Source organism: Nicotiana sylvestris, chromosome 6 (assembly GCF_000393655.2).
Source record: "Nicotiana sylvestris chromosome 6, ASM39365v2, whole genome shotgun sequence".
Classification (NCBI taxonomy): Eukaryota; Viridiplantae; Streptophyta; class Magnoliopsida; order Solanales; family Solanaceae; genus Nicotiana; species Nicotiana sylvestris.
Genome location: NC_091062.1, coordinates 199172941 through 199200590, shown reverse-complemented (window position 1 = coordinate 199200590; position 27650 = coordinate 199172941). Strand labels below are relative to the sequence as shown.

The 27650-nt window shown below is 36.5% G+C and overlaps 1 protein-coding gene and 1 pseudogene across 2 annotated transcripts; one reads left to right on the top strand and one right to left on the bottom strand.

Annotated features, from left to right (window-relative positions):
• The first annotated feature begins 9183 nt into the window (after positions 1-9183).
• On the top strand, positions 9184-10304 carry LOC104214502 (uncharacterized; annotated as a pseudogene).
• Positions 10305-17183: 6879 nt separating this feature from the next.
• LOC104214500 (uncharacterized) lies at positions 17184-27075 on the bottom strand. Of its 2 annotated transcripts, none has more exons than XM_009764177.2 (10): positions 26929-27075; positions 26763-26832; positions 26155-26222; positions 25762-25823; positions 25089-25170; positions 24737-24970; positions 18371-18499; positions 18225-18286; positions 18025-18141; positions 17184-17523 (listed from the first exon to the last, which is right to left on the bottom strand). In XM_009764177.2, coding segments are annotated over exons 1-10 (876 nt in total). In that variant the 5' UTR covers positions 26980-27075; the 3' UTR covers positions 17184-17522. The 2 variants fall into 2 exon arrangements, with proteins under 2 accessions (XP_009762479.1, XP_009762478.1); XM_009764176.2 differs by having other exon boundaries at positions 17436-17523; positions 18001-18141.
• Between the last annotated feature and the right edge of the window lie 575 nt (positions 27076-27650).

Sequence of the window (27650 nt, the reverse complement as noted above, 5' to 3'; positions counted from 1 at the left end):
TCCCGAACCAACCATCCCCACAAGTCATAAATTAGTAAAATCAAGTACGGGAAGTCTTATTTAGGGGAACGGGGTTCTAGAAAGCAAAATGACCAGTCGGGTCTTTACATTCTCCACCTCTTAAACAAACGTTCATCCTCAAACGGGTTTAGATTCATACCTGAAGTACTGAATAAGTGTGGATATCTGCTCTGCATGTCCTCCTCGGACTCCCAGGTCGCCTCCTCTACTGGTTGGCCCCTCCACTAGACCTTTACCGTAGAAATCCTCTTGGATCTCAACTGGCGATCATGTCTATCAACAATGGCAACTGGCTCCTCCTCATAGCCCAAGCTCTCATCTAGCTGAATAGTACTGAAGTCTAACACATGGGACAAGTTGGCGTGATACCTTCGAAGCATAGACACGTGAAAAACTGGATGAACCCCTGATAGGCTGGGAGGTAAAGCAAGCTCAAAAACAACATCCCCAACTTGCCTCAACACCTCGAATGGGCATATAAACCTTGGGCTCAACTTGCCCTTCTTTCCGAATTTCATAATACCCTTCATTGGCAAGTCTTTCAAGAGAACCTTCTCAGCGACCATGAATGATACATCACGCGCCTTCTGATCTGCGTAACTCTTCTGTCTGAACTGTGCTGTGCGAAGTCTTTCCTGAATCAACTTTACCTTTTCCCAGGCATCTTTCACCAAGTCTGTACCATACAACTTAGCCTCACTAGACTCAAACCACCCGATAGAAGAATGACATCGCCGACCATATAAAGCCTCAAATAGAGCCATCTAGATGCTGGACTGATAGTTGTTGTTGTAAGCAAATTCGGCCAATGGCAATAACTGATCCCACTGTCCTCCAAAGTCAATCACACATGCTCTAAGCATGTCCTCCAAAATCTAAACTTCCCGCTTCGGCTGTCCGTCAGTCTGAGGATGGAATACTATGCTGAGCTCCATACAGGTCCCCAACTCACTCTGAACAGCTCTCAAAAAATGTGAAGTGAACTGAGGGCCTCTATCTGATATGATGGAAACAGGCACACCGTGCAGCTGAACTATCTCCGGAATGTAGATCTGAGCCAACCTCTCTGAAGTATAAGTAGTCACCACCGGAATGAAGTGTGCCAATTTGGTCAACATGTCGACAATGACCCAAACTGCATCAAACTTCCGCAATGTCTGCGGCAACCCAACTGCGAAGTCCATAGTAATGCGCTCTCATTTCCACTCATGTATAGGCATCTACTGAAGTAGGTCACCTGGCCTCTGGTGCTCATACTTAACCTGTTGGCAATTCAAGCACCTAGCCACGTACTCAACTATGTCTTTCTTCATTCGCCGCCACCAATAATGTTGCCTCAGGTCACAATACATCTTCGTGGCACCTGAATGAATAGAATACCGTGAACAGTGTGCCTCCTATAGAATCCTCTCCCTCAAGACATCGACATTAGGAACACATAGGTGACCCTGGAGTCGCAGAACACCATCCTCGCCAATAGAAACCTCATTGGCACCACCTTGTAGCACCATCTCTTTGAGAACTGCCAAGTGCGGATCATTGAACTGTCGAGCCTTGATCTGCCCCAATAATGAAGATTGAGCAACAACACACGCAAGGACCCGGCTGGGCTCTAGAATATCCAACCTCACGAGTCTGTTAGCCAAGGACTAAATGTCCAAAGCTAGTGGCCTCTCCTATGCTGAAATGAATGCCAAACTACCCATACTCTCTGCTTTCCTGCTTAAGGCATCCACGACCACATTTGCCTTGCCCGGATGATAAAGAATGGTGATATCATAATCCTTCAGTAACTCGAGCCATCTACGCTGCCTTAAATTGAGATCCCTCTGCTTGAACAAATATTGTAAGCTGCGATGATTAGTATAAACCTTACATGACATCCCCATACAGATAATGCCTCTATATCTTAAGAGTATGAACAATTGCGGCCAACTCTAGATCATGCACAGGATAATTCTTCTCATGAATCTTCAGCTGACGTGAAACATATGCAATAACTCGCTCCTCCTACATTAATACACAACCCAAGCCAACGCGTGAAGCATCGTAATACACAGTATACATCCCCAAACTGGAAGGCAACACTAGGACTGATGCTGTAGTCAAAGCCGTCTTGAGCTTCTAAAAGATCGCCTCACAATCATTGGACTAACGGAAAGGAGCACCCTTCTGGGTCAATCTAGTCAAAGGTGATGCAATGGATGAAAAGTGTTGCACGAATCGACGATAATAACATGCCAACCCTAGGAAACTCCTGATCTCAGTCGCTGAAGTAGGGTGTGTCCAACTCTGAACCGCCTCAATCTTCTTAGGATTCACCTTAATACCCTCTCCTGATACAACATGCCCCAAGAATGCTATTGACTCAATCCAAAACTCACACTTGAAGAACTTAGCATATAGCTTCTGCTCTCGCAATGTCTGAAGCACTACTCTCAAATGTTGCTCGTGCTCCCCTAGGCTACGTGAGTATATCAAGATGTCATCAATGAATACAATAACAAAGGAATCAATATAAGGCCTAAACACCCTGTTCATCAAGTCCATAAACGTCGCTGGGGCATTAGTCAAGCCGAAGGACATCACCAGGAACTCATAATGGCCATATCTAGTACGAAAAGCAGTCTTCGGGACATCTGAGTCCCGAATCTTCAGCTGATGATACCCTGATCTCAAGTTGATCTTAGAAAACACCCTATCACCATGCAACTGGTCGAATAAATCATCAATGCGTGGCAACGAGTACTTTTTCTTGATGGTAACATTGTTCAACTGGCGGTCATCAATGCACATCCACATGGTTCCATCCTTCTTCTTCACAAATAACACTTGTGCACCCTAAGGTGATATACTAGGTCTCACAAACCCCTTTGCTAATAACTCCTCAAGCTGCTCCTTCAATTCCTTCAACTTTTTCGGAGCCATACGATACGGTGGGATAGATATAGGCTGGGTACCTAGAGCTAAATCAATGCAGAAATCAATATCACGATCTGGCAGCACGCCTGGAAGGTCAGAAGGAAACATGTTGGCGGATTTCTGGACTATTGGCACCGAATCAATCATCAGAGACTCTGCGGTGGTGTCCCAAAAATAGGCTAGGTAAGCCAAACAACCTTTCTCGACCATATGTCGAGCCTTCAGAAAAAGAGATAACTCAACTAGATGTACTAACTGAGAAACCCTTCCACTCCAATCTTGACATCTTTGGCATCGCTAACATAACAGTCTTGGCATGGTAATCTAGGACGGTGTGATAGGGGGATAACCAATCCATGCCCACGATGACCTTAAAGTCAGTCATATCAAGAAACAGAAGGTCTACTCTAGTCTCAGAACCACAGAATGTGACCACACAAGACCGATAGATCCAATCTACCACCACAAAATTGCCCACATGAGTGGACATATGAATAGGAGTACCCAAGGACTCACGAAGGATATCCAGAAAATGAGCAAACAGAGATGACACATATGAATAGGTAGACCCTGGATCAAATAGCACTGAAGCATTCCTACCACAGACGGAAATTATACTTATGATAACGGCATCTGAGGCCAATGCATCTGGTCTTGCCGGAAAAGCATTGAATATGGCTGGAGCACCGGCTAGCTGGCCTCCATCTGACTGAACCGTAGCTGGCTGACCTCTCCCTATCTGGCCTCCACCTCTAGGACGACCCCTACCAGTATATCCCCCGCCTCTGGACACCTGGACAACCAGTGATGCAATCATGGGCTGCTGACTCTACTACACTGCCTTGACCCGAAGTCTAGGTCAAGTCCTCTTCATGTGACCCGGATATCCATACTCGTAACAACCTCTCGGCACCATAGACTGTTGTCCTGAAGTCTGGACTTGATGGCCTGAATACCCACTAGAGGAACTCTGAATAGTTGGTGGACGGTACTGGAAGAACTTTGGGGACCTAAATACCCACTGGAAGAACCCTGGATGGCTGGTGGGTGGTAAAAACTCTCTGGTATGGCGCTGAAATAGGGGCACGCTGGAGCACCTCGAGGAGGTGGTGGTACTGAATATGTCGGCCTGCTGGGGTAACCCCTCCCAAACCGACCTCTGCCCCTAGCCGGGGCACATCTAAACTTCCCAAAGAATCGAGCCCTCTTGTTCTGCTGCATCTGCTCCCTATCTCTCAGACGGTAGCCCTCAATCTTCCATACAATCTCTACTACCAGCTGATAAGAAGTCCCCATCTCAACCTCTCGGGCCATACTGGCCCTAATGCCAGAGTGCAACCCTATAATTAACCTTCGTACCCTCTCTGCGTCAGTAGGAAGTATCATCAGTGCATGGCGGGACAACTTAGAAAACCTCGCCTCGTAGTTGATCACTGATATCTGACCCTGCTCTAGCTGCTTAAACTGGTACCGTAGCTCTTCCCTCTCAAAGAATGGAATATACCTATCCAGGAATAGCTGTGTGAACTGACCCCAAGTAATGAGAGGAGAACCCACTAGCCTGCCGAGAACATAAGACTGCCACCATTTACGGGCCCTGCCCTCCAGCTGGAAAGTAGTGAAGACAACACCATGGGACTCCAATATCCTCATGTTGTGCAGTCTGTCCCTGCACCTATCAATGAAATCCTGGGCATCCTCATGACGCTCACCCCCAAAGATAGGAGGGTGTAGCCTAGTCCATCTGTTCAATAACTTCTGCGGATCGCCATCCGCAGCTGGTCTGGGCTCGGGTACCACTGCGGCAACTGGCTGAGCCCCATATACGGGTAGTGCACCCAGAGTTTGAAGCACTGCAGTTGTTTGACCAGGAGCCTGAGCAGTAGGGGGCTGGGCTCCCCCTCCCGCCTGAGAAGTGGACGGGTTTGCTAGAAATAAACCAGCCTGAGTCATGGAGTTCATGAACTGCAGCATACGGCCCATGACCTCCTGGAAGCCTGGCGCTGTCATGAAATCTGCCGGGGCGGGCGCTGCTACGGGCACCTCGCCCTGCTCCTCAATAATGGGATCCCCTGTTGGATCCGCCAGTGGTGCAATTGGAACAGCTATGGGATGCCCTCGTCCCCTACCTCGGGCCGGTGCCCTCTGCCGGCCTCTGCCTCAGCCTCTAGCAATGAGGGGAGCAGCTCCTCCCGGGTCTAGAATGTCTGTCGTGCGTGTCTTCACCATCTGTGAGAGAATAGGAGAAAAAATTTAGTATATCATCATCTGCACGATAGAAGATGAATAAAGAGTAGTTTCCTAACAACCTATAACCTCCCGAAGATAAGTAAAGACGTCTCCGTACTGATCCGCAAGACTCTATTAGGTTTGTCCATGACTTGTGAGATCTACGTGAACCTAGTGCTCTGATACCATGTTGTCAGGACCCAAATTTCATTTTTTGGTCGTGATGGCGCCCAACGTCGTGGTTAGGCAAGCCAACCCTAACAACGAGTGAGCTCTCAATTATCTTATTAAACATTCCCAACAATATATATAATTACTACTAATAAAGATGGCAGATATAAAGGATGAATGTTGTGCAACAGCTGGTCTTAGTTTTCTCACATGCATGTTTATCTTCTACTTGCTGGTTGAATTATTTGTAATCAGTTTCACATATTACGGTGCATTCAAACCACCAACTTGTTTACCACATAACTTAGATTTATGCCTCAAAATCTCTGCAATTGCACTTCTTGTGAGAATCGGCCTCATGTTTATTTGGAATTGCTGCTGCCGAGGACGGTTAATTTTTGGCTAACTTTATTTGTAGAACATCAATAGATTTCCTCACATTTATTTTTAAATTTTAGTAGTATGTCAAATAGATTTTGAGTAGTTTATTAATACTCCAGTACTCTAGGATTGGATCTATAGTATTTTATTTTATTTCAGTATTCGAATTGTGTAAGAGTTACAATTAGTTTCTTTTCTTGTAATTTGATGTTTTGAGGTTTAGAGTACTTATGTAATAGTCTAATTTTACTATAGTTGGTTACGAAAAATTTAGTTTTGTGATCTTATTATAGAGAGATTTTCCTGAAACTATTGTATGGTTATACCTATACGGCTTTTTGATTTTTTTCTTTGATCAAGCCATACCCTAAACCCAAAATTCTAAACTTTTATTGAGTCAACATAAAGAAAAAGGTAGGCGAGTAATGCCTGCGATAATAGAAAGAGCATTCAACTAACCTTAGCTTGGCAATATACAATTAATGTTTTTTTTTAACGTAATATACAATTAATGTTGAATATTCCATCTAAGAAAATCTGGTCATATAACTATGATTTCTTTTTTTACACAAAAATCATAAAATTTTTACTAATTCACATAAAAAACCAAAAAATATACTTTTTCACTATTATTTTCTTATTCCACAATTTTTTATTTTCTGTCTAATAAATATTAATTAAATTAAAGTAGAATGACCCAATCCGACCCGACTCACCCGACCTAATACCCATATATATAAATTAAAATACTACTAAAAGTGAATCCTTCAAAATAAAATACTTCTTTTATTTATTTTTCTTTTCAATATTTCCATTCAAATTTATAGCATTTTTGTTTCAAGCTCTCTAATTATACCTTTTATTTTATTTTATGTCAGAATCTCATGCCATTTCAAATTAAGTTTTTTGCAGGGTAAAAATTTATTTTGTATTATTTTAATATATATGGGTATTGGGTCGGGTCATTCCTATTTTAAGAAAAAAATACAAAAATGACCGGTCGGTCAATTGCATTCGCTAAACAAAAAATATATAGAATATGTATATTATATGTATATAATATACTTATCGGCTATTATTTTTTGAAGCGACTAATAATATATATTTCTCTGCTTTTAATTAAATTATTATTTATTAGTCTGGAAAAAAAAGTGGAATAAGAAAATACTATTGGAAAATTGTGTTTTTCGGTTACTATGGCTTTTATGTGAGTTAGTTAAAGTTCTATATAATTTTTGTGTGAAAAAATAAAGTTATATGATTTTGGTGAAAAAAACCACAATTATATGATCATTTGTGAAATTTATCCCAAAAAAATCTACTCTCGCTTTTGCTAATTGCTATAGAAAATCTAATAGGATGGGTATTGAAAGTTGTGAGAAAAGGCTGAAATCATATTATTAGCAAAAGTCGTACATAATTTATTATAACCTGTTAAATAATAAAGATTGCGGATAAATTTTTTTAAATTGAATGCATGTCCAATATGTAACTTAAATCTTTCTAGGAAGTTGGAAGTATCTACGATAGAGAATGTGAATTTAGAAGAATTAATATTTCATCAATGTACAGTTTCTTTTTTCTTTTTTTTGGTTAAAAATGTACAGTTTCATGTGTTACGTTGCATTCAAACCACCACCTTGCTTACCACATAAGTTAGAATGTTACTTCCTACGTTCACTTTCACTACTAGAAAACTGGCATTTTTCATCTAAGATATACCGACTGAAGTCGGTCGGAAAAAAAAATCGACCGAAATCGTCTGAAATTAAGTATTTGATCGCAAAAGTCAACAAAAATTTTCTAACGAAAATAGTAGTCCCACAGCAAAAAAAATAAAAATTCCGACCAATTTCGGTCGAAAATTGGTCAATATTTGACCAACACCTGGTCATACTTGAATATAATGTACAAAAATAATCTTTTATTAAAATTTTTCCAAATTTTCGACTGAAATTGGTCGGAAAGTTTGAAATTATTATTTCCCGCCCAAGACAAAAATTATATATATTTAATTAACCAACCGAAATAAGTTATTATTAAATATTTCCGACCGAGTTCGAGTTGAAAAAATAATTTTAAAATAATTAAAATATAAATTTAATAATATTTGTGTGTGTGTAAATAATAAATAGATTTTAAATAAATAATATTTAATACTTATTTGATATATATACATCTTAATATATTTAATGTTATATCAAATATAGCTTATATACTATACACTTAATATATATACTACACTATACTATATATACATCTTATATAGTATGCACTTAGTATATATACTACACTATACTTGTCCCAATGTACTTATGGTAGTTTACAATAGTAACCTTTAATATTTAGAAATTTAAGAAATAAATTTATATAACTTAAATATTAGGAGTTTCTATATAGTTCATTCAAATAAGAAAAAATTTAATACCAAAACTTTAATGTATTTCATTTAAATATTAGAAAAATTATTACTACACTTTTATCTAATTTGAAATTATTTTTTAAAGAGTAAAAAAGGCAAACGATATTCGCTAACGGGCTTTGTACTTTTAATATAGTATATAATAGATAGATAGATAGATAGATAGATAGATAGATATAGATAATTTATATAAAATAAAAGTTTAATTGATTTTGATTAAATTTTAATTGATATCAAAATATATAATGACTTAGTTCAAATAAAGAGGATAAATTTAATAAATCAAATTTTAGTTGATCTCAAGATACTAAATATTGTGAAAAAAAACATAAATAAATTATACTTAATTTTCAAAAAATTTATGCCCAAGAACTCCTTCTACGTGTCTTCTTGACAAGAAGTGATAGTTAATGTTTAGCCTTAAAATTTTTCTAATTTTGGTACTACTAATTATAAATATGCTACACACTTTAATTAGGAAAAGAATTTGTATAAGTTATAATCTTAATCGATTTTAAAGTCCTAAATATTAAAACTTTATAAATATAGGAAAAAAAAACTAAAATTTTAATTGATTTTAAGGTCCTAAATATTAATAAAATAATTTAAATTATAATTTTGTTCAATATGAAATCTATTTTAAAGGGTAAAAAAGACGAACGACATTTTGCTAAGGGCTTTCGTGCTTTTAATATAGTGTGTGTGTATATATATACATATATATATACACTATGCACTTAGTATATATACTATACTATACTATATATACATTTTATATAGCTTATATAAGATGTATATATAGCTTATTGAATATAGCTTTTATATATACACTACACTATACTGTATGTACATCTTAGATATATATATATATATATATATATATATATATATATGCGTGTGTGTGTGTAAAATTCCAAAACGGCCCAATTTTCGCCCCAACCCATCAGCCAGCCCAAGCCCATAGGCCTCAAACCCTCATACACACACACACTCCTTTTTGTTGAGTAGGCAGGCGACCCCCCCCCCCCCCTTTTCCCCCAACAAAAAAATCCCTAGGACCCTAATTTCTCTCTCTCTCTCTCATCATCAACAAAAAACGGCGGATCCCTTCCCCTTTACTTAAAAAAAAATAAAAATAAAACCCTAGCAGCCAAAAATCTCAGTCTCTGCTTATTTGTCGGACGAATCCAATTGGTTTTCAAAGTCAAATCGAGTTCTGCTAATTGCTGCTGTTGCAATTGGTGAGTAGCTGAGCTCCATTCCTCATTTTAGACTTTTGTTTGGCCGTCTACTGCTGTTCTGTAATTGTTCAGGTGCGTCTGCTTATGCCTATTGTCCTCTTATTTGACTATGAATGGATGTTTGTTTTCCTCTCTATATGTGTTTGCTGTTAAGTACAGTTAGTTGTAGTTGGATTTATGAAATATTAGCACTAATTTTTATTAAAGATAGTATAACAAAACTTTGGATTGGACTGAATTTTGTGGAGTTAATGAACAGAGAGATGTGCTTAATTAAAGCTGTTCTGCCATCAAGTGACAAATGGCTTTCACACTTTATATAGATCTTTAAACCCTAGCCTTTTCTTTTCAGTCACTAATCTCTCCCCTCCTATTTGCTGTTGAATTTCTTCTAGATGAGTCGGGCAATGGAAGAGGATGCCCCTGTGAAAAATGAGGAAGAGGAGTTCAACACTGGGCCACTTTCTGTCCTGATGATGAGTGTTAAGAATAACACTCAGGTGCTCATCAACTGTAGGAACAACAGGAAACTTCTCGGCCGTGTGAGGGCATTCGATCGTCACTGCAACATGGTGCTTGAAAATGTTAGGGAAATGTGGACTGAGGTTCCCAAGACTGGAAAAGGAAAAAAGAAGGCTCAACCTGTTAACAAAGATCGGTTTATTAGCAAGATGTTCCTTCGGGGAGATTCTGTCATCATTGTCCTCCGAAATCCTAAGTAGAGGTGAACCGGGTCTGAGTGATTTGGAGCGAAGCAACTAGGAGTTGGACGAGCTTGTATATCTTGATTACTGGAGAGGGTGCTGTAAGACTTGAAATAGGATTTTGCTGTTCTGCTACCTACTGTTATCCGTCTGAAATGTCACTATTATCAAATGGATTGTTTGATGTTTTCATGGAATATTTTGTTCTTTTTTCTTCTGTTCTCTTTTTTTAATTCTTTGCATAGCAGGGTTACTGATAATCTATGGGTGAATTGTGTTCGACATTTTTCTTGTTGATTTTCACAGAAGTAAAGTATTGAATGGTTGTATGGTTTATTTAGAGGAAAGATAGGGGATGATGGGCTCTTGACTTTATATATGTTCATCTATGCGCATTTACTCCGTCACAGAATAATTAGTAGAGATTCTTCAATTCTCAAACTTACATATTGGTCTCTATAGACTCTCCTCGCTGACACTGGACCTATACAAGAGCCATAATTCATCATGATCTTCCAAAAGTATCTATCTTTATCTACTCTTTTACTTGACTAGTAACCTATCACATCATGTAGCAGTACAAAAGATGAATTGATAGAGGAAGTGGATACGATACGCTCAATCAAAGAAGGAATGCTGCTTGTCAACAACCGGGAGCAGTTGGAGACCCGAAGCTTCAGTAGATTCTCCTTCATTCCGCTATCTTGATCATGTTTGCACCCTATCCTACCTTCTCTTTTGGAGCGTCTGTACGCTCACGTGTAGCGACTGTAGCATTCCTAAATAACTAGGGGATGTCATTGGTTGGTTTGGTACGATTTTGAAAGTTTAAAAATATTATACTAATACAACAACAACAATCCAGTATAATCCCACTTAGTGGGGTCTGGGGAGAGTAGTGTGTACGCAGACCTTACCCTTACCCTAGGGTAGAGAGACTGTTTCCAAATAGACCCCCGGCATCCTTCCATCCAAGAATTTCCCACCTTGCTCTTCGGGAGACTCGAACTCACAACCTCTCGGTTGGAAGTGGGGGAGACTCTTGGGGATATTAGTGCAACCTCTCGGTTGGAAGTGGGGGAGACTCTTGGGGATATTATACTAATATGATATCGAAATAAATTTGACATGGTTCGGTTTATTAATTTTCAGTTTTGGTTTGTGCTGTTTGATAACCGCGGAAATCTCATTTTTTTTTTCCAGAAATTCAAAATTTCTGCCTGAATTCGATCGAAAATTTCAAATGAAATCTCCAGATTCTTGAAATTTCCAATCGAATTCGATCGAAAAATTTGAATTTAAATTTATTTGTTTATTTAAATAAATTTATAATTTATTATAATTTACAAATAATTATAAAATTAAAATTCCGACCGAAGTCAGTTGGAAATTGAAGTTTGACAGTCAGTCAACGCTTTGAAATTTTCGGCCGATTTCGGTCGGTTTTGGTAGACGAAACACGGCTTTTTAGTACTCCCTCCGGTTCACAATAAATGATCAGTTTCCTTTTAGCATGCCCATTAAGAAAATGCTAAATCCTATACAAAAATATCTAGTATGACTAAACTACCCATATTAAATATTGGTCACATAGTTATAGTGAGGAGTGAGAACTTTTTAGGGATATGCACATAAGGGTAAAAGAGTAAAAACAAATTGAATTTTTTCTTGATTACCTAACTAGACACTTATTTTGAATCAAAATGAAAAAGTAAACTGGTCACTTATTGTGAACCGGAGGGAATAGTGTTTTACTTGTCCACTATTCTAAAAATAGATTTTCACTTTTACTTGTACACTTTCACATATCAAGAAAAAAATAATTTATTTTTCCTGTTTTGCCCTAAGCATGAATTACTCATTCCAAATCCATTGACATTATACACCAATTAATATGGATATCATGGTAAATTATGTACTTTATTTGTTATTTCTTAAGAGGTGTGCAAAGTCAATAGCGGACAAGTAAAAGTGAACGGAGGGAGTAGTCATTAGGCATACTCAAATCACCACCCAACCTAATTTATCAGTGTATATATTAAAAGAGAAGAAAATAGTTAGGCATTTAAAATCTCTGCAATTGCACTTTATGTTAGACACAGATGTCTGAAACTCGAAATTGTATACTCAATATACTAACTTCAGACATTAGGCTTGGCAGTCCCTGATACATCTTTATAATTTTTGGCTATGTCTTAAATAGCAGCATGCACTTTGCTCCAATGTTATCCGGTCCAGATTGAACCCATAATTCTATTATTTACATGTCCATCTCTTTATTCTTTGAGATTTTTTCATTCCTATATACTATTGAAAATTTTATTACCCTAAATGTTTATGTTTAGTAAATTACCTTACTTACACAAGTTTTGTTTACAAAATATATACATTCCACCTTAAAAGGCTCCCAATCCAATATTAGTGCCTTCAATTAAGGGATTTAGTTACACCATTTACCTTTTTTTTTTCTCTTCTTCCCTTTCCTTATTTTTCTGATGCATTATACTAATCGTGAAGTGAAATATCATTAAAACATCCAGGGAATGCAAAGATACGAAAAGAAGAGACACAAAACTTATAAAGCTAAGGAGTGACAAATTCCAGGAAGTGATATGAGTTATTTACGGGGGAAAGGTTAGCCCAATTAAAAAGGTTAACTAAACAACGTATAGTTTTCTTATTTTTCTGATGCACTACACTAATTGGTTTGCTGGGTCAAAGAAACCATAGAAGAATGGAGAAAATGAGATAAATAAATTATGGAAACAAAGGTCCTTCATGTGCAGAACAGATACATTATAACCGAGAAAAATACCATCATATGAAGTGGAACTCATGCCACTAATCCAACGATCTGTATAATTTGGCTTGTCTTGATGAGAACCAAATGAATTTGAAGGTGAGACATTTTTCGGAAAAGCATGAGAAGTACCATCATCAATTACAGAATTAGATCTAGACATAATTAGACGAAGCAGAAATCCAAAACAAATGAACCTAAGTCCATTCATATTGGATAAATTTTGAATAACAAATCATCTAAATTAAAAGAGACCGAAAAAATCCCAAAGCTTATGTCATAGGCTTGTAAAACTTATTTATAACTTTCATACATTATTTATACCCAATTATATACAACTACAATATCATACAACTTAAACACAATTTTTATACAAATTTTATAAAATATGTCTTTTGTATATTTTGTATCTGATTTATACATAGTAAAAATAAATTTCATACAACTAATTATATATTATACAACTTATCTACAATTTATCTACAATTTTTATACATTATTTCTACTCAGTTATATACAACTACAATATCATACAACTTAAATATAATTTTTATACAATATTGTTCAACTTTCATACAATATATATATATATATATATATAGTTCGCAATAGTTCAAACAACATAATACAGTTTTACTACAATTACATAAATATATTGTTTATCACGTCTTCTTCTTCTTCTTCGAGTTTCAATTTGAAATTCAGCCAAAAACAAATCTAATCTTCACCAAAATACCCTTAAAATTGAGATATAAACTCCAAACCATATTCCCAATTGTTTGCAACAACATCCAATCCAAACAAATAATGGTTTTTGAAAACCCAAATTCGAATTCAAAGCTTCAAAACTTTTTAATGGTTGTCAATGGTGGAATTGCTGCTCTCTTTTTCTTTGCTTTACATTACTGAAATTAAGGATTGAGAGATAGAGAGAGACGTAGAGAAAATTCCTTTGCTTTACGTAGATATCTTCTTCTTCATTGAAATCAAGCTAATCAGAGACGTTAATGGAGGTAGGAATTTTGAATAAGAGCAAAAATTTCGTTTGGTTTTTGTAGAAGAGATGAAATAGGCGTTAATGGAGGATTTCTGAGATTTGTGAAGAGAAAATCGTGGGTGAGTGCAAGCTACGTGGGTGAGGGGGTGGGATGTGGAGAGAGAAATGTGGGGGGAGTGGAAATATATGGTAGAGGTATTTTAGGACACTAATTAATATCATTAATTTTCTTAAAATGTACATAAATGGTAATTGGGTATATAAAATATAATTATAGTAAAACTTGAGTAGGAATGGTAATATAGTTTCATATAGTGTATAGGAATGTAAAAATTCCTTATCATTTTGTGTTTAAGAAATAATTCTTCCTTCACCTTTTGAATAGAAGCGAACCCTCTTAATCTTAAATTAATGTTCAAAAATAAATTATGTCATTGCATGTAAGTAAGCCTCAATCATTTAACTAGCCTTTTTTGGTAAAGCATTTATTCTATTTTTATGTCTTTTTTTTTTGTACTTATTCGAAGGTCTAATTATTTTTGAAATTATTTCATTAGTAATTATTTTCATGATAAAACTTAACAATTTCGAATGTCAATAGTTTATAGGTGAAATGATAATTTTTAAAATTACCTAAAAATGTTAATTCAAAGGGGTTTTTATTCATGGAAATGATGAATTATGTATTATTCCCTTACCTCAAAGTATTATTGATTAGATAAGATTTACTCATTGCTATACAATATTATTGGTACTCTTGGGTAATATTTCATTTTTGAGAAAAGGCATCATAATTGAGGTCATTTTTTGACATTTATAAAAGTACGGCAATGAACCAACTCATTTTTTGTTGTTGAGCTAATATCCGGAGGTTTAATTTGTTATCTCATTCAAATAGTGAAAACGATTAATGTTTCCCAAAGTTCAAAAGTAAAATAATTCATATTTATTTTCTTATCTATATTTGTGCGTTAATAATTCATAAATGACATAATTGTTTATTTATTTATTGTTCTTGAACTAAATACAACTTTCCAGTAGTTGAGAAGGATATGGACAAGAAATAATTCATACTTGATGGGAGAAATTCAAAAATAGCCAGATTTATAACTGGTCGTTCAAAAATAGCTCAGTTTCAAAAGTAATCGAAATTTAGCCACTTTTCATGTAAAGATAAATCTGAGCGAAAACACTATTCAAAACCCGAAAAATACGTCAGTATATTATGCTGGAGTTCTAGCATAAGTATACTTGAACTCCAACATATTATACTGGAGTTCCAGGATAAGTATGCTGGAACTCCAGCATAATATGATGGAGTTCCAGCATAAGTACACTAGAACTCCAGCATAATATACTGGAGTTCCAGCAAGTATACTGGTGCAACATAACATACTGGAGTTTGGAACACCGGTGCTCCAGTCTCCGGTATATTATACTGGAGCCAGCAAAGTATACCGGTCCAACATCATATGCTGGAGTTCATACACAGGTGCACCAAACACCAGTATATTATGCTGGACTGGTCTCTATTGCAGCAAAATAGTGGCTATTTTTCATTGACTTAGTAAACGCTGCTATTTTTGAATGACCAGTCCGAAAACTAGTTATACCATGCTATTTTTACATACTTATTTCCTTAGTTATGTACTTTTAGTAATTCCGTTTCCAAAGTTTATTAGGTTCAACGAGCCCTAAATTTGTGAGATTCAATTCAACTAGTTGAATCCCAAGTTGTATGGGATTTGGAAATAATTCATACTTATTGCTGCTAACTACAAATATGGCCTTAATTAAGTCTTTTGCAAATATCACTCAAAATCTCAGCTCTCAACAATATATATAATTACTACTAATAAAGATGGCAGATATAGAGGATGAATGTTGTGCAACAGTTGGTCTTAGTTTTCTCACATACCTTTACTTTATCTTCTATTTGCTGGTTGAATTATTTGTAATCAGTTTCATATGTTATGTTGCATTCAAACCACCAACTTGTTTATCACATAAGTTAAATATATGTCTCAAAATCTCTGCAATTACACTTCTTGTGAGAATCGGCCTCATGTTTATTTGGAATTGCTGCTGCTGTCGAGGACGGTTAATTTTTGGCTAACTATATTTGGAGAACATCAATAAATTTCCATATATTTATTTTTAAATTTCAATAGTACGCCTAATAGATTTTAAGTAGTTTATTACTACTCCATCTATAATATTTTGTTTTATTTCAGTGTTCAAATTGTGTAAGAGTTGCAATTAGTTTCCTTTTCCTTGTAAGTTAAAGTTTTGAGGTTAGGAATCTATGACTTCTTATGCAATAGTCTACTTTTGTGCTTTTTTGCTATATCTTTAACTGTTACAGTATTTACAAATTTTATAAAGATTGTTGCTGCCTGCTTAGTTGTTGGTCAAAATGAAGGAAAATATTTTATTAAATCTATCTCTACAAATTATTCATAAATCTCCACGTAAGTTTAGGCGCGTTTAATATTTTATCATGGTTATGGGTAGGGTTCACTGGCATAACTATGATACGTAAATTCAAAATTCAAGTGGTTGTTTACGCTACTTGATCTTATAATTTATCATGGTTATGGATAGGATTCACATGGCATAACTACGATACGTAAATCCAAAATTTAAGTGCTCGTTTACGCGACTTGATCTTATAACTTCAAACAATAAAATAAATATGTTGTGAATATTGGATACCTTTCATGTAGGGCGATTTACGGTGTGTATAAAACAACAAGTGTACGACATCGTAACTTGTTTAAATAAATTCCATTATAAAATACACAATTAAAAGCGGTAAACGATTAAAATGCACATGGGTTCTAAACATATAATAATCAGATAATTAAGCCGAGCGTAATTGTAAAGCAACCATGCTAAAACCACGGAATCGGGGAGTGTCTCACACCTTCTCCCGGGCTAACAGAATTCCTTATCCGGACTTCTGTGTTTCGCAAACTTAAACAGAGTCAAACTTTCTTGAATTGGAATTTTAAAAATAAATGGTAACTTGAAACACCGCAATAAAATATTCCAAGTGACGACTCTTTAAAATTAAAATAAATTAATCCTTTTTCAGTAATATCACTTTACTTGGGAAAACTCCTTTCTTTCCTTTCCCCGGAAAAAGGATGTATGACACTCCACACATAAAATAAGTTATCAATAGTTCAATACCCCTATTTAACTATTTCAACTAGAAATATGAAAACTTATTCCTATATAATTCTGATTACAAATCCTATTTAAACATGAATTAATAAACTTGCAAATACCAAATCCTAAATAATTTTGATTTCCCACTACAACTTTGAATTAGTTTTTCAACACAAAACATTTCAAGTTACAATGACAGAGAAGTAACTGCACAATACCAAATATAAATGCAAAATTAGATATACAAATGACGAACAAAGAGGGTAAGCAAGATGAGAGTTAACAAAAGGAACCAAACAGATGAAGTGGAATGAAAAAAACAAACTATTGAATATATAGTAGTTGAGAATTCAGTTGTAACTCAGCAAGCAGAGTTGCTGTCTTGAATGCTAACGTGCAAGTTTCAGTTCTGCACCTCGCACAGAATATCAAATTTCCTTATAATTTCATAAGAAGATCATCTGCATAAAGTTGAAAGTAGAAAATAAGCAAAATCAGAAGCACATGAACCAAATTACTAATGCAGTGGATACAAATTCGCAAGTTGAAACAAGCTAAAGTATCTAAAAGTATCAGAGTTGTTATGCTCTCAAGTCACTAAAGGGCAGACCAGTGCGCTTAGCTCCTGCTATGTGCGGGGTCCGGGAAGGACTGGACCGCAAGAGCCTATTGTACGCAGCCTTGACCCTTCACTGAAGAGAGAAACAAGCAAGATTTTGGACTTTTCAGAAAGCATGTTAAGACAGAATTTCCATTTATTACATCTCTTTTGTGTGCTCGGCACATCTTTTATGACACTATTTCTCTTCTTTTACTCGACTCTCAAGTCAAAGTGAGTGCTTTCCGTTAACTGAAGTGAACCTAAAGAGATCATAATAACATACGAAGCTATTGAAATTAATTAAGATAACCATATTTAATTAAACCATGAAAATTACCATGGTAAAAGACTGAAGTTTTACCAGCTTAACTCGTCTTGGGCAAGATTGCGATTGTACAAAGGAAACTCAAAAAGGAATACAGTTTTGAACCATGGAGGAAGCTTTCCGTATAATCCAGGGGGCAGCAAAATGAGAGGGCTGAAACATTCAAATTTTTCGAATCAATGTTACCATTTTCCATCAATAATCAAGAAAAAAGCAGTTAGAATCTATGTGCTAACCTTGTTGTCCTCTTGTACACTCTATATTCAGTGACATTTCCATGTTTCTTGTCTGCTGATTCCTGTTTGATGTACACTTTAATGGTATAAGTTCATGTTTGAAGGGGCACATGCGGTAGCCAAAAGAAATAAGTCGACGATAGCACCTCAAGCAGGGGTATGCCACTAACAAAAAGAAGCAGCAATGTTAAGAATACTGGTCCAAGAATAACGAGCCATTCAGCACCCTCGAGCACTGGTGTCGAAGCCACAAATATTCCCCACCACAAAAGGATCTGAAGACAAATAAAAAAGCGCGATGTAGTTTAATGATAGATGAAACTGGAAAAAGATGCAAAAAAATACAACCAAGAAATGAAGATATGAAGAATCCAAATTATCCAAATAAGCATTTCTGTACTCTTTCATGTGAAACGCCAACACTTGTTATGCGGAGAGAACACATAATTACGTTGGTAGCCTAAAGCAGAAAGTCTTATCGATTTGCCTCAGCCCTCTAACCAGACAAAAAAAACTCTTATCCTTTCGATTTTTTGACATATAACCACCTCAGCTCATTACGCAGAAAAAGGAACCCTCACCATTCCCTGCTCGCCAAAAGAGGCAATGTATCATTGCTCGAGACATAAAATAAACACATCACGAAAGGATAAACAAATATTGTGTGATTGAAACCAATGAGCTGTAAGCTTCAGGATTTGATTTGTGCACAGCACTGTGTAAATTGACAACTCGTTGCTATGAATTCATATTATTCCCATTGTCCCACGTTACAAGTCCTATGTTGACTGGGCAGAGGAAGTTAAAAACTATGGTATTCTACAGAATGTAAACATAGTAGAGCTGTAGAGCTGAAAATTACTTTACAGGAAGATTGAGATGTTCCATGTGTGAAAAAAATAAAGTTAATTTTTTGGAATAATATAGAATTCTCTAGAATGTCCTAGTTTAGTATACTTGATATTTATCTAGTGGACATATCTAGATGTTCTAGAATGTTGTAGGAAGATAAGACATATCTAGATATTCTAGAGTGTTGTTAGAAGATAAGGTTGCTAGAATTTTCTTTGTACATTATCTAGAATCATATCTAGAATCATCCATAGGCTAGTATAAATAGGGGGTATCTTGTTCATTTATAAGCAAACCAAAATCAAGAAAGCCTTCTTTCCTAAATAAGTTCTCCTATCTAAAATCTCTCTTCTTTTTTTAAGCTTCCTCTTCTTTAGTTGAATCCTCCAATCTTGGTTAACGATCTTGGGCTAGCAGAAGGTCTCCGAATAATACTCTTCTTCTGCTATTCTTTACATGGTATCAGAGCCATAAGTCGGCTCCTGGATTTCAAGGTCGGGTTAGTGGTTGATTCAACTGGTTTCTCTAAATGGATTTGGGTGGTCGTGCTAATGGACTGGGGATTGAGTTATTGAACCAGTCCAACTACAAGGTATGGAAGACTTGTATGGAGTCATACCTTGTTGGTGAGGATTTGTGGGAAGTTGTCAATGGGAGTAACACAAGTACTCCTACTGACGCATCGGAAAATAGCAATGCACGTAAGAAGTGGAAGCAGATTAATGCTAAGGCAGAGTTTATCCTAAAGAGGTCCATCTCTCATAATTTATTTGATCATATTATAAGGTGTAAATTAGCTCACGAAATATGGAGGACCTTCGATCGGCTATTCAACAAGAAGGATGAAGCTCGGCTACAGATTTTGGAGAATGAGTTAGCTAACACCACTCAAGGTAATCTCTAGATCGCTGAGTATTTTTTGAAGGTTAAAAATCTATGTTCTGAAATTTCTCTATTGAATCCGGACGAGGCTATCTCTGAAGCACGAATAAGAAGAATTATTATTCGTGGCTTAAAGCCAGAATATATTCCCTTTGTTACATCGATTCAAGGATGGGTTCAACAACCATCTTTGGAAGAATTTGAGAATTTGCTATCGTCACAAGAGCTATTAGCCAAACAGATGGCTGGTGTATCCATCAAAGAAGGGGAAGGAAATGCTCTTGTCGCCGATAAGAGGAACTTTAAAGGGAAATCAAGAGATAGCATGTACTTTCAATCCTCAAGTAGTTCGAGCTCGCTAGGAAAGAAGGGGGAGTCTTTCAGCAACGGTAAAAAGCCTTTAAAATGTTACCGTTGTGGCAAAGTCGGGCACATAAAAAGATATTGTCGAGCCAAAGAGAGCAATATAGCTCAAATCGAGGAAGTTGCTGAAGAAGAAGAAAAAGAAGAAGACTGGGGAAAGTGCTTCACAGCGGAGACTCGAGCAATAAATGCCATGGCTTCCATAAATTTTGAAAGAGATTGGATCGTGGATTCAGGATGCGGGCACCATCTCACTGGAGATCAATCCAAATTCTCCACCTTTCGCGAATACAACAGACATGAGGTCATTGTTACAGCAGATAATACAATCCATAATGTGGAGAAGGAAGGCACTGTTGTGATCAACGAGAAGCAAAAAAACACTATCACCCTCAACAGTGTCTTTCACGTTCCAGGTATGAAGAAAAATCTATTTTCAGTTGCAAATGCTGTAGATGCTGGAAACTATTTGCTATTTGGCCCACGTGATGTGAAGTTCCTCCGAAATATCAAGGTAACTCAAGGCAGATATCGTTCACTCAGGTAAGAGAGTTAACGATTTATATGTCTTATCTGCCTCTAATTCATATATTGAGAAGATGAGTAGCAATGATAATACACATATTTGGCATGCTAGACTTGGACATCTAAGCATGGATAAATTAAAAGCCATGGTAAAGTTGAATCTAGTAAAAGGTTTGCCTAACTTAAGAAATTTTGATGGAGGAGAGGTTTGTGAAGGATGTCAATATGGAAAGGCACATCGTCTTCCATTTGACAGATCCTTGTCAAGGTGCAATGCCCCACTAGAACTTATTCACAGTGACTTAATGGGGCCAACGAGAACTCCTTCATTTTCAGGCTACTCCTATATGCTAATTTTCATTGATGATTTTACTAGATTTACTTGGATTTATTTTGTGAAGCACAAGTCAGAAGTTTTCAGTAAGTTTGTGGAGTTCAAAGAAACTGTTGAAGGTGAACTCGATTCCAGAATAAGGCGGCTACGAACTGATAATGGCGGTGAGTTTACATCAGATGAGTTTCTTTCCTTTTGTCGTCAGCATGGCATTAAAAGAGAGCTGACATGCGCTGATACGCCACAACAAAATGGAGTGGCGGAAAGGAAGATCCGACACTTAACTGAGACATGTAAGAGTTGGCTTCATGCCAAGAATCTACCTAGAGCCTTGTGGGCTGAAGGTATGAAATGTGCAGCGTACGTGATTAACAGAATGCCGCTTTCTCCAAATAATATGAAGTCTCCCTATGAATTAATGTTTGGAGAAAAGCCTAGCGTGAAACAACTCAGGGTTTTTGGCTCTATTTGTTATGTTCACATACCGGATTCTCAAAGGAGCAAGTTAGATGCCAAGGCAAGGAAATGCATCTTTGTCGGATATGATGAAAGGAAAAAGGGATGGAAGTGCATGGATCCTAAAACTCATCTCTTTGTTGTCTCAAGGGATGTCATATTCGACGAAGTGTCTTTGTATTATGGAGCTGCATTGAATGGAGCGAGTTCAAAAACTTTAAATAATGGAGATTCAAGCTTGTCCATTGCAGGTGCTTCTCTAGATAATACAACTGCCGAGGAGTTAAGAGAAAGGGGGAGTCCTTGTACCTCAACAACATGAAACTCAACAAGAAGATGATTCAAGTGGTTCGGGAAGGCCAAAAAGAACTATTATCAAGCCAGCCCGCTTTAGAGATGAAAATTTTGTCAGTACGTATTCCTGTTTCTTTGCAGGACCAATTGATGATGAAGAACCTTCCTCATTCGAAGAAGCTAAAGGAGTCAAAGAATGGGAGCTTGCTATGGATGATGAAATGGAGGCTCTGATAAAAAATCAAACTTGGAGCCTTGTACCAAAGCCGAAGGATGTACAACCCATTTCTTGTAAATGGGTTTACAAAATCAAAAGAAGAGCCGATGGCAACATAGATAGATATAAAGCAAGGCTAGTTGCTCGGGGATTTTCTCAAAAGTATGGTGAAGATTATGAAGAAACCTTCAGTCCGGTGGCTAAGATGATCTCTGTCCGAGTTGTGCTAGCCTTGGCAGCCTCGCATAATTGGAAGTTATGGCAACTTGACGTGAAGAATGCTTTCTTATATGGAGAGCTTGACAAAGATATTTATATGGAGCAACCACCCGGGTATGTCTCTAACTTACATCCTAATCATGTCTGCAAACTTAAGAAGGCCCTTTATGGCCTCAAGCAAGCTCCACGAGCATGGTATGGAAAAATTGCTCAGTATCTACATTTCTGTGGCTATAATGCATCACAATCAGATCCTAGCTTATTTGTTAAAAAACAAGGAGACTTGCATATGGTTGTTCTTTTGTACGTGGATGATATGATAATAACAGGAAACAATGAAGATGAAGTTGCTAGGCTTCAAGATGAGCTTTCCATAAGATTTGACATCAAGAAGTTGGGAGAACTACACCATTTTCTTGGCTTAGAGGTGACAAACATGAACAAAGGGATCTTTGTCACTCAAGAAGGATATGCCAAGAAACTTGTTGACAGGTTTGTCACTCAAGAAGGATATGCCAAGAAACTTGTTGACAGGTTTGGATTGAAGCAAAGCAAAACATGTTCTACTCCTCTTGAGATAAGCACAAGGTTAAGGCGGGACGAAGGCTCACTTCTTGCAGATTCCAAGCCTTTTCGAGCTCTTGTTGGAAGTCTCCTGTATTTGACTATTACAAGGCCGGACATTGCGTTCTCGGTGGGATATGTCAGCAGATTTATGCAAAGGCCAAGAAAGCCTCACTTAGAAGCTGCAAAGAGGATTCTAAAGTATATCAACTCAACATCAGACATGGGCTTGTTCTTCCAAAAGAAGAATAATTTGGTGTTGGCTGGTTATACGGATGCTGATTTTGGTGGTGATTTGGATGACCGAAGATCAACATCGGGCTATATTTTCCTCTGTGGTAGAACAAGTGTTTCTTGGTGTAGCAAAAAGCAAGACTCAGTTTCTTTGTCAACCACGGAGGTAGAGTATAAAGCAGCTGCTCTCACTACTCAAGAATGTGTATGGCTACAAAGACTTGCTGAAGACTTGCATCTACCTATATCAAAGCCAACTGTGATCTATGGAGATAATCAAAGTGCCATCAAGCTTGCAAACAATCCAGTATTCCATGCAAGAACTAAACACATTGAGGTGGAACATCACTTTGTTCGGGAAAAGGTTCTTGATGGAACTATCAATACTTTGGAAGTGAGAAGTCAGGAGAATATCGCTGATATCTTCACCAAGTCACTTACTAAAGCTTCGTTCGAGTTCTTCCGTGACAAGCTTGGAGTAGTTTCCAAAAAATCACTTTAAGGGGGAGTGTGAAAAAAATAAAGTTAATTTTTTGGAATAATATAGAATTCTCTAGAATGTCCTAGTTTAGTATACTTGATATTTATCTAGTGGACATATCTAGATGTTCTAGAATGTTGTAGGAAGATAAGACATATCTAGATATTCTAGAGTGTTGTTAGAAGATAAGGTTGCTAGAATTTTCTTTGTACATTATCTAGAATCATATCTAGAATCATCCATAGGCTAGTATAAATAGGGGGTATCTTGTTCATTTATAAGCAAGCCAAAATCAAGAAAGCCTTCTTTCCTAAATAAGTTCTCCTATCTAAAATCTCTTTTTTTTAAGCTTCCTCTTCTTTAGTTGAATCCTCCAATCTTGGTTAACGATCTTGGGTTAGCAGAAGGTCTCCGAATAATACTCTTCTTCTGCTATTCTTTACACCATGTACTTATAATCTAAAACATTCCATTTAAGAAAAATGGACATCGTATTGCCACCAACCGAAAAGGGAAGTAGGATCTCAATATCTGAATAAGGGGTATCCCGTGTTAGGGCCGCAAAAGTCAGGTGTTATGCGGAAGCTAGCAAAGCAAACCTTGAACGACGATAAATCACACAACAAAAAGAAATATATCAAAAGAGACACAAACATTTAACGTGGTTCGGTCAACTGACCTACGTCCACCGCGGAGATGAACAATCCACTATATAAAAAAGAGTACAAAATATCGAGAGAACAACCTCACGAAGAGGCAAACACAAGTGACATACTAACACTTGTACCGTAAAGTTTTCCCCCTAAACACTACTCTCAAGCCCCTATAGCTACATTGTGGATGCTACTGAATGAGAAGGAAGGATACTCAATTTTTAGAAGTCCAAACCTTTTCCTACAAGAAAAAGGACTAGCCAAGTATAGGAGAATTATAATTTCCTTCTATAAAAAGGAAAACCTAATTAAAGTAATTATATTGCCATTTTCTTTCAAGAGATAGGAAAACCAATTATGGTAAGAAAATCTGGACAGACACCTAACAGCCCGGTGCACTAAGCTCCAGCAATATAAAGAGAAAATTGAGAGTCTGACCTCGCCAAAATAGTTTGGATGACGGGAATACTTCCAAACTCCAACATTGCACCACTTTCCTCTATTCTCTGGGGAGTTCTTGAATGCCAACTTTTGTTGGTCAGCTGTAATCTCCACTGAAAATCCAATAGACCACATAATCCAACCAATAATGTCTACAGCTTCAAGAGATGGCTGGTGATCACTCGCATTAACAACTGTTACCGGTAAACTAACAGTCCATACCCAGATTGCCTGTAATGGAAATGAAACTGTGATTCACAATAAGTGAGAAAAATCTTATCTTGCTGTAAGCATAAACCCACGATATGCATGATAATTTTGTAAGATGGTTTTGAGAATGAAACAGAACCTGAAATATCCAAAATACTGCCAATTTACCCAGATTATCACGCTTATCATCAAAACGTCTATCCTCGCCCCACTGTAATATCCTGATTAGAACAAAAAGGGCAATTAGTATATGTTACGAACATTCCTCTCTGGTTTTTCTACAGAACACAATAATTTTGTAATCAAGCTAACTGAAATATCATATCACTTGTGCAAGATTGAGCTATTGCATTCAACACACCTCCAATGTGACTTTAAGATGTGTGCATTATCTTTTTTCAAAGAAAAAAGGACATCCCCACTGTAATATCCTGATTAAAACATTCATTAATGTGGAGCGATGCCTAGAAGTGCAAGTGAAAGTCGACACTAGTATATGAAGTTGAGAGGGAAAGGATAGAGAATGCTCGACTGCTCGTGCTGTAAAGAAGCAGAGGAAACATTTCGACAGAAACTTAAATGTGGAGATGGTACCGTTAAGAGTATTTATGAGAGTGGTGTTTCAGTACTATCCACACAGTGTAACAGTAAGTTACAAAAATAGGATGCTATACATACAACTAGATCGAGCATGGAAACAATGTCAAAGGATTTTATAAATCTTGAATTGTGAGAAAGACAGAATTAGGATCTAATGTGAAAAGAGAAATTATCCGACTAACACATGACACACAATAAAATGGTGGTCTTACCTCATTAATAGAAATAGCCCGAGTCGAAGGCCCCATATCACGACAAACACAGACAAAACCACCTGAAAGATAAGCAAAATAGAGTTTAAAAAACTATATATGCAACAACTTTGGGGCATGCTTAATTATGTGTTTAAGCTCATTCTTGATCCAGATATGCACAAAATGCCGCCAATATGTGCAACAAAAAATTAAAAGCTCGTAAGATCGACTTCATTAGAGTAAGAAATTCTCAGTGGAGAAATAATGCAGTTCCATTTCAAAGCAAACCTCTCATTTGGACTGACTAAAGGTATGTGGGACAAAGAAGAAGGGAAGCTGCTCTTCTTTCTAACTTTGAACTAAATTAGACAAACAGCAAAATTAAATCAGAAACTGAAGAAAACGACTTACCTGTCGAAAATTCCATGAACCCTTTAGTATCAAAGTTAAAGCTGCAAGAACAATGAAATTTGTACCTCCTGTGTGAAGATAATGAGAAAATGACAGACATCATTAACAAAAAGTGATAAATCATGGTTCATAATTGAGCTTCTTTTAGCAGTAACATGGTGAACTTCAAAAATAAATGCAAATCCTATGATATTTGTGACATGTTAGGAAACTATAGAGCTTTATAAGGAATGATACAAGTTCACATGGTACGCGTGCCAGGTGGCGTAGCCCGAAAGACAAATCCATATGGGCCTAGGCCCAAAGCAGACAATACATGTCATCCGGCTTGGCTCGTGGCAATATCAACTGAGAATTTCCACAATAAATGCAAATCCCTATGATATTATTTGAGAATACAAAGTCTTATTGCACCCAAAAAATGGATTCTTTATTCTTAAATGCAAACTTCAAGGAACAAGGGGTGCTAATCTTGCTACCAACAAACCTTTTACTAGACTTTAAAAAGCTCTAAAATAGGCACACAGCAGATATTCTTTAAGTAAAACAAATTTCAAACTATTATATTAATTACGCCAAACATAGTTTTAGAGGACAAACATTCTTACCCGCGAAGTCAGTGACTTTATCAAACTTGAGGAGTGCTGTAATTATAAAAAAGATAAACTGATAACCAACCTGCCAACAAAAAGATAATAAAGTGTGAATTAATTAGAGAGATTTTCTTTGTGTGTAAAGGAAGAAAGAATGAAGAAAAAGGAAGGAGGTGGTTACTGTAACAATGGCAGTTAGTCCCAAGAAATGGGAGTCGATAACTGTCCCCATTGATGACTCTTCAAACAAATGGTACGTACTACTGTCTCAATGACAATTGGTTGTCTTTGTTTATTCGATCTGTACTACGTCACCACTAGTATTGTCCTCATAATCTACTGCCTTTTGTTTGTGGTTAGGATTTGTTGTTGAATTTTTGCTGCTTTTGACTTGTCTTCTGTCTTACTTACCAAATCTTTTCTCATTTAATTTTCTCCTTCGTGATTTTTTATTCCTTCCTTGTTTACCTTAGCTACTACTATAAATTTTGATTCCTTCCTTTTGTTTTACACTGCTTCACTGATTTAAAAGATTGGATATCATGAGCATGAACCGCGGCGAAGCCAGAAATTTATAGAAGGATGTTTAAATTTAAAAGAAGTAAAAATAAAATTCTCGACAAAGGGTGTTCAGTATATTTTATATACTTCTAAAACTAAATATTTTACTGCAAGGCTAATCAATTTACCACCTTTAAGACATTTAAGAGCCCGTTTAGACATAAGAAATTTTTTCCTTTTTTCCAAAAAAAATATGCTTTTTTCCGAAATCCCCGTTTGTTCATAAAATTTCAAATTTTCACATGAAGATGCATTTTGGAAATTTTCCAAAATTTAAAAAACTCCAAAAACCTGTTTTTCAAAATTTTCACTCAAATCACTCACAAAACTCCAAAAACAACC

Bases quoted from the DNA above. Each gene is read 5' to 3' on its own strand.
- LOC104214500 (XM_009764176.2), bottom strand. From the start codon at position 26,979: ATGGGGACAGTTATCGACTCCCATTTCTTGGGACTAACTGCCATTGTT. The intron at 26,223-26,762 runs GTAAGAATGTTT...ATCTTCACACAG, and splicing joins TAAAGTCACTGACTTCGCGG to GAGGTACAAATTTCATTGTT. The intron at 18,287-18,370 runs GTGCTATCGTCG...TACATCAAACAG, and splicing joins GTGGCATACCCCTGCTTGAG to GAATCAGCAGACAAGAAACA.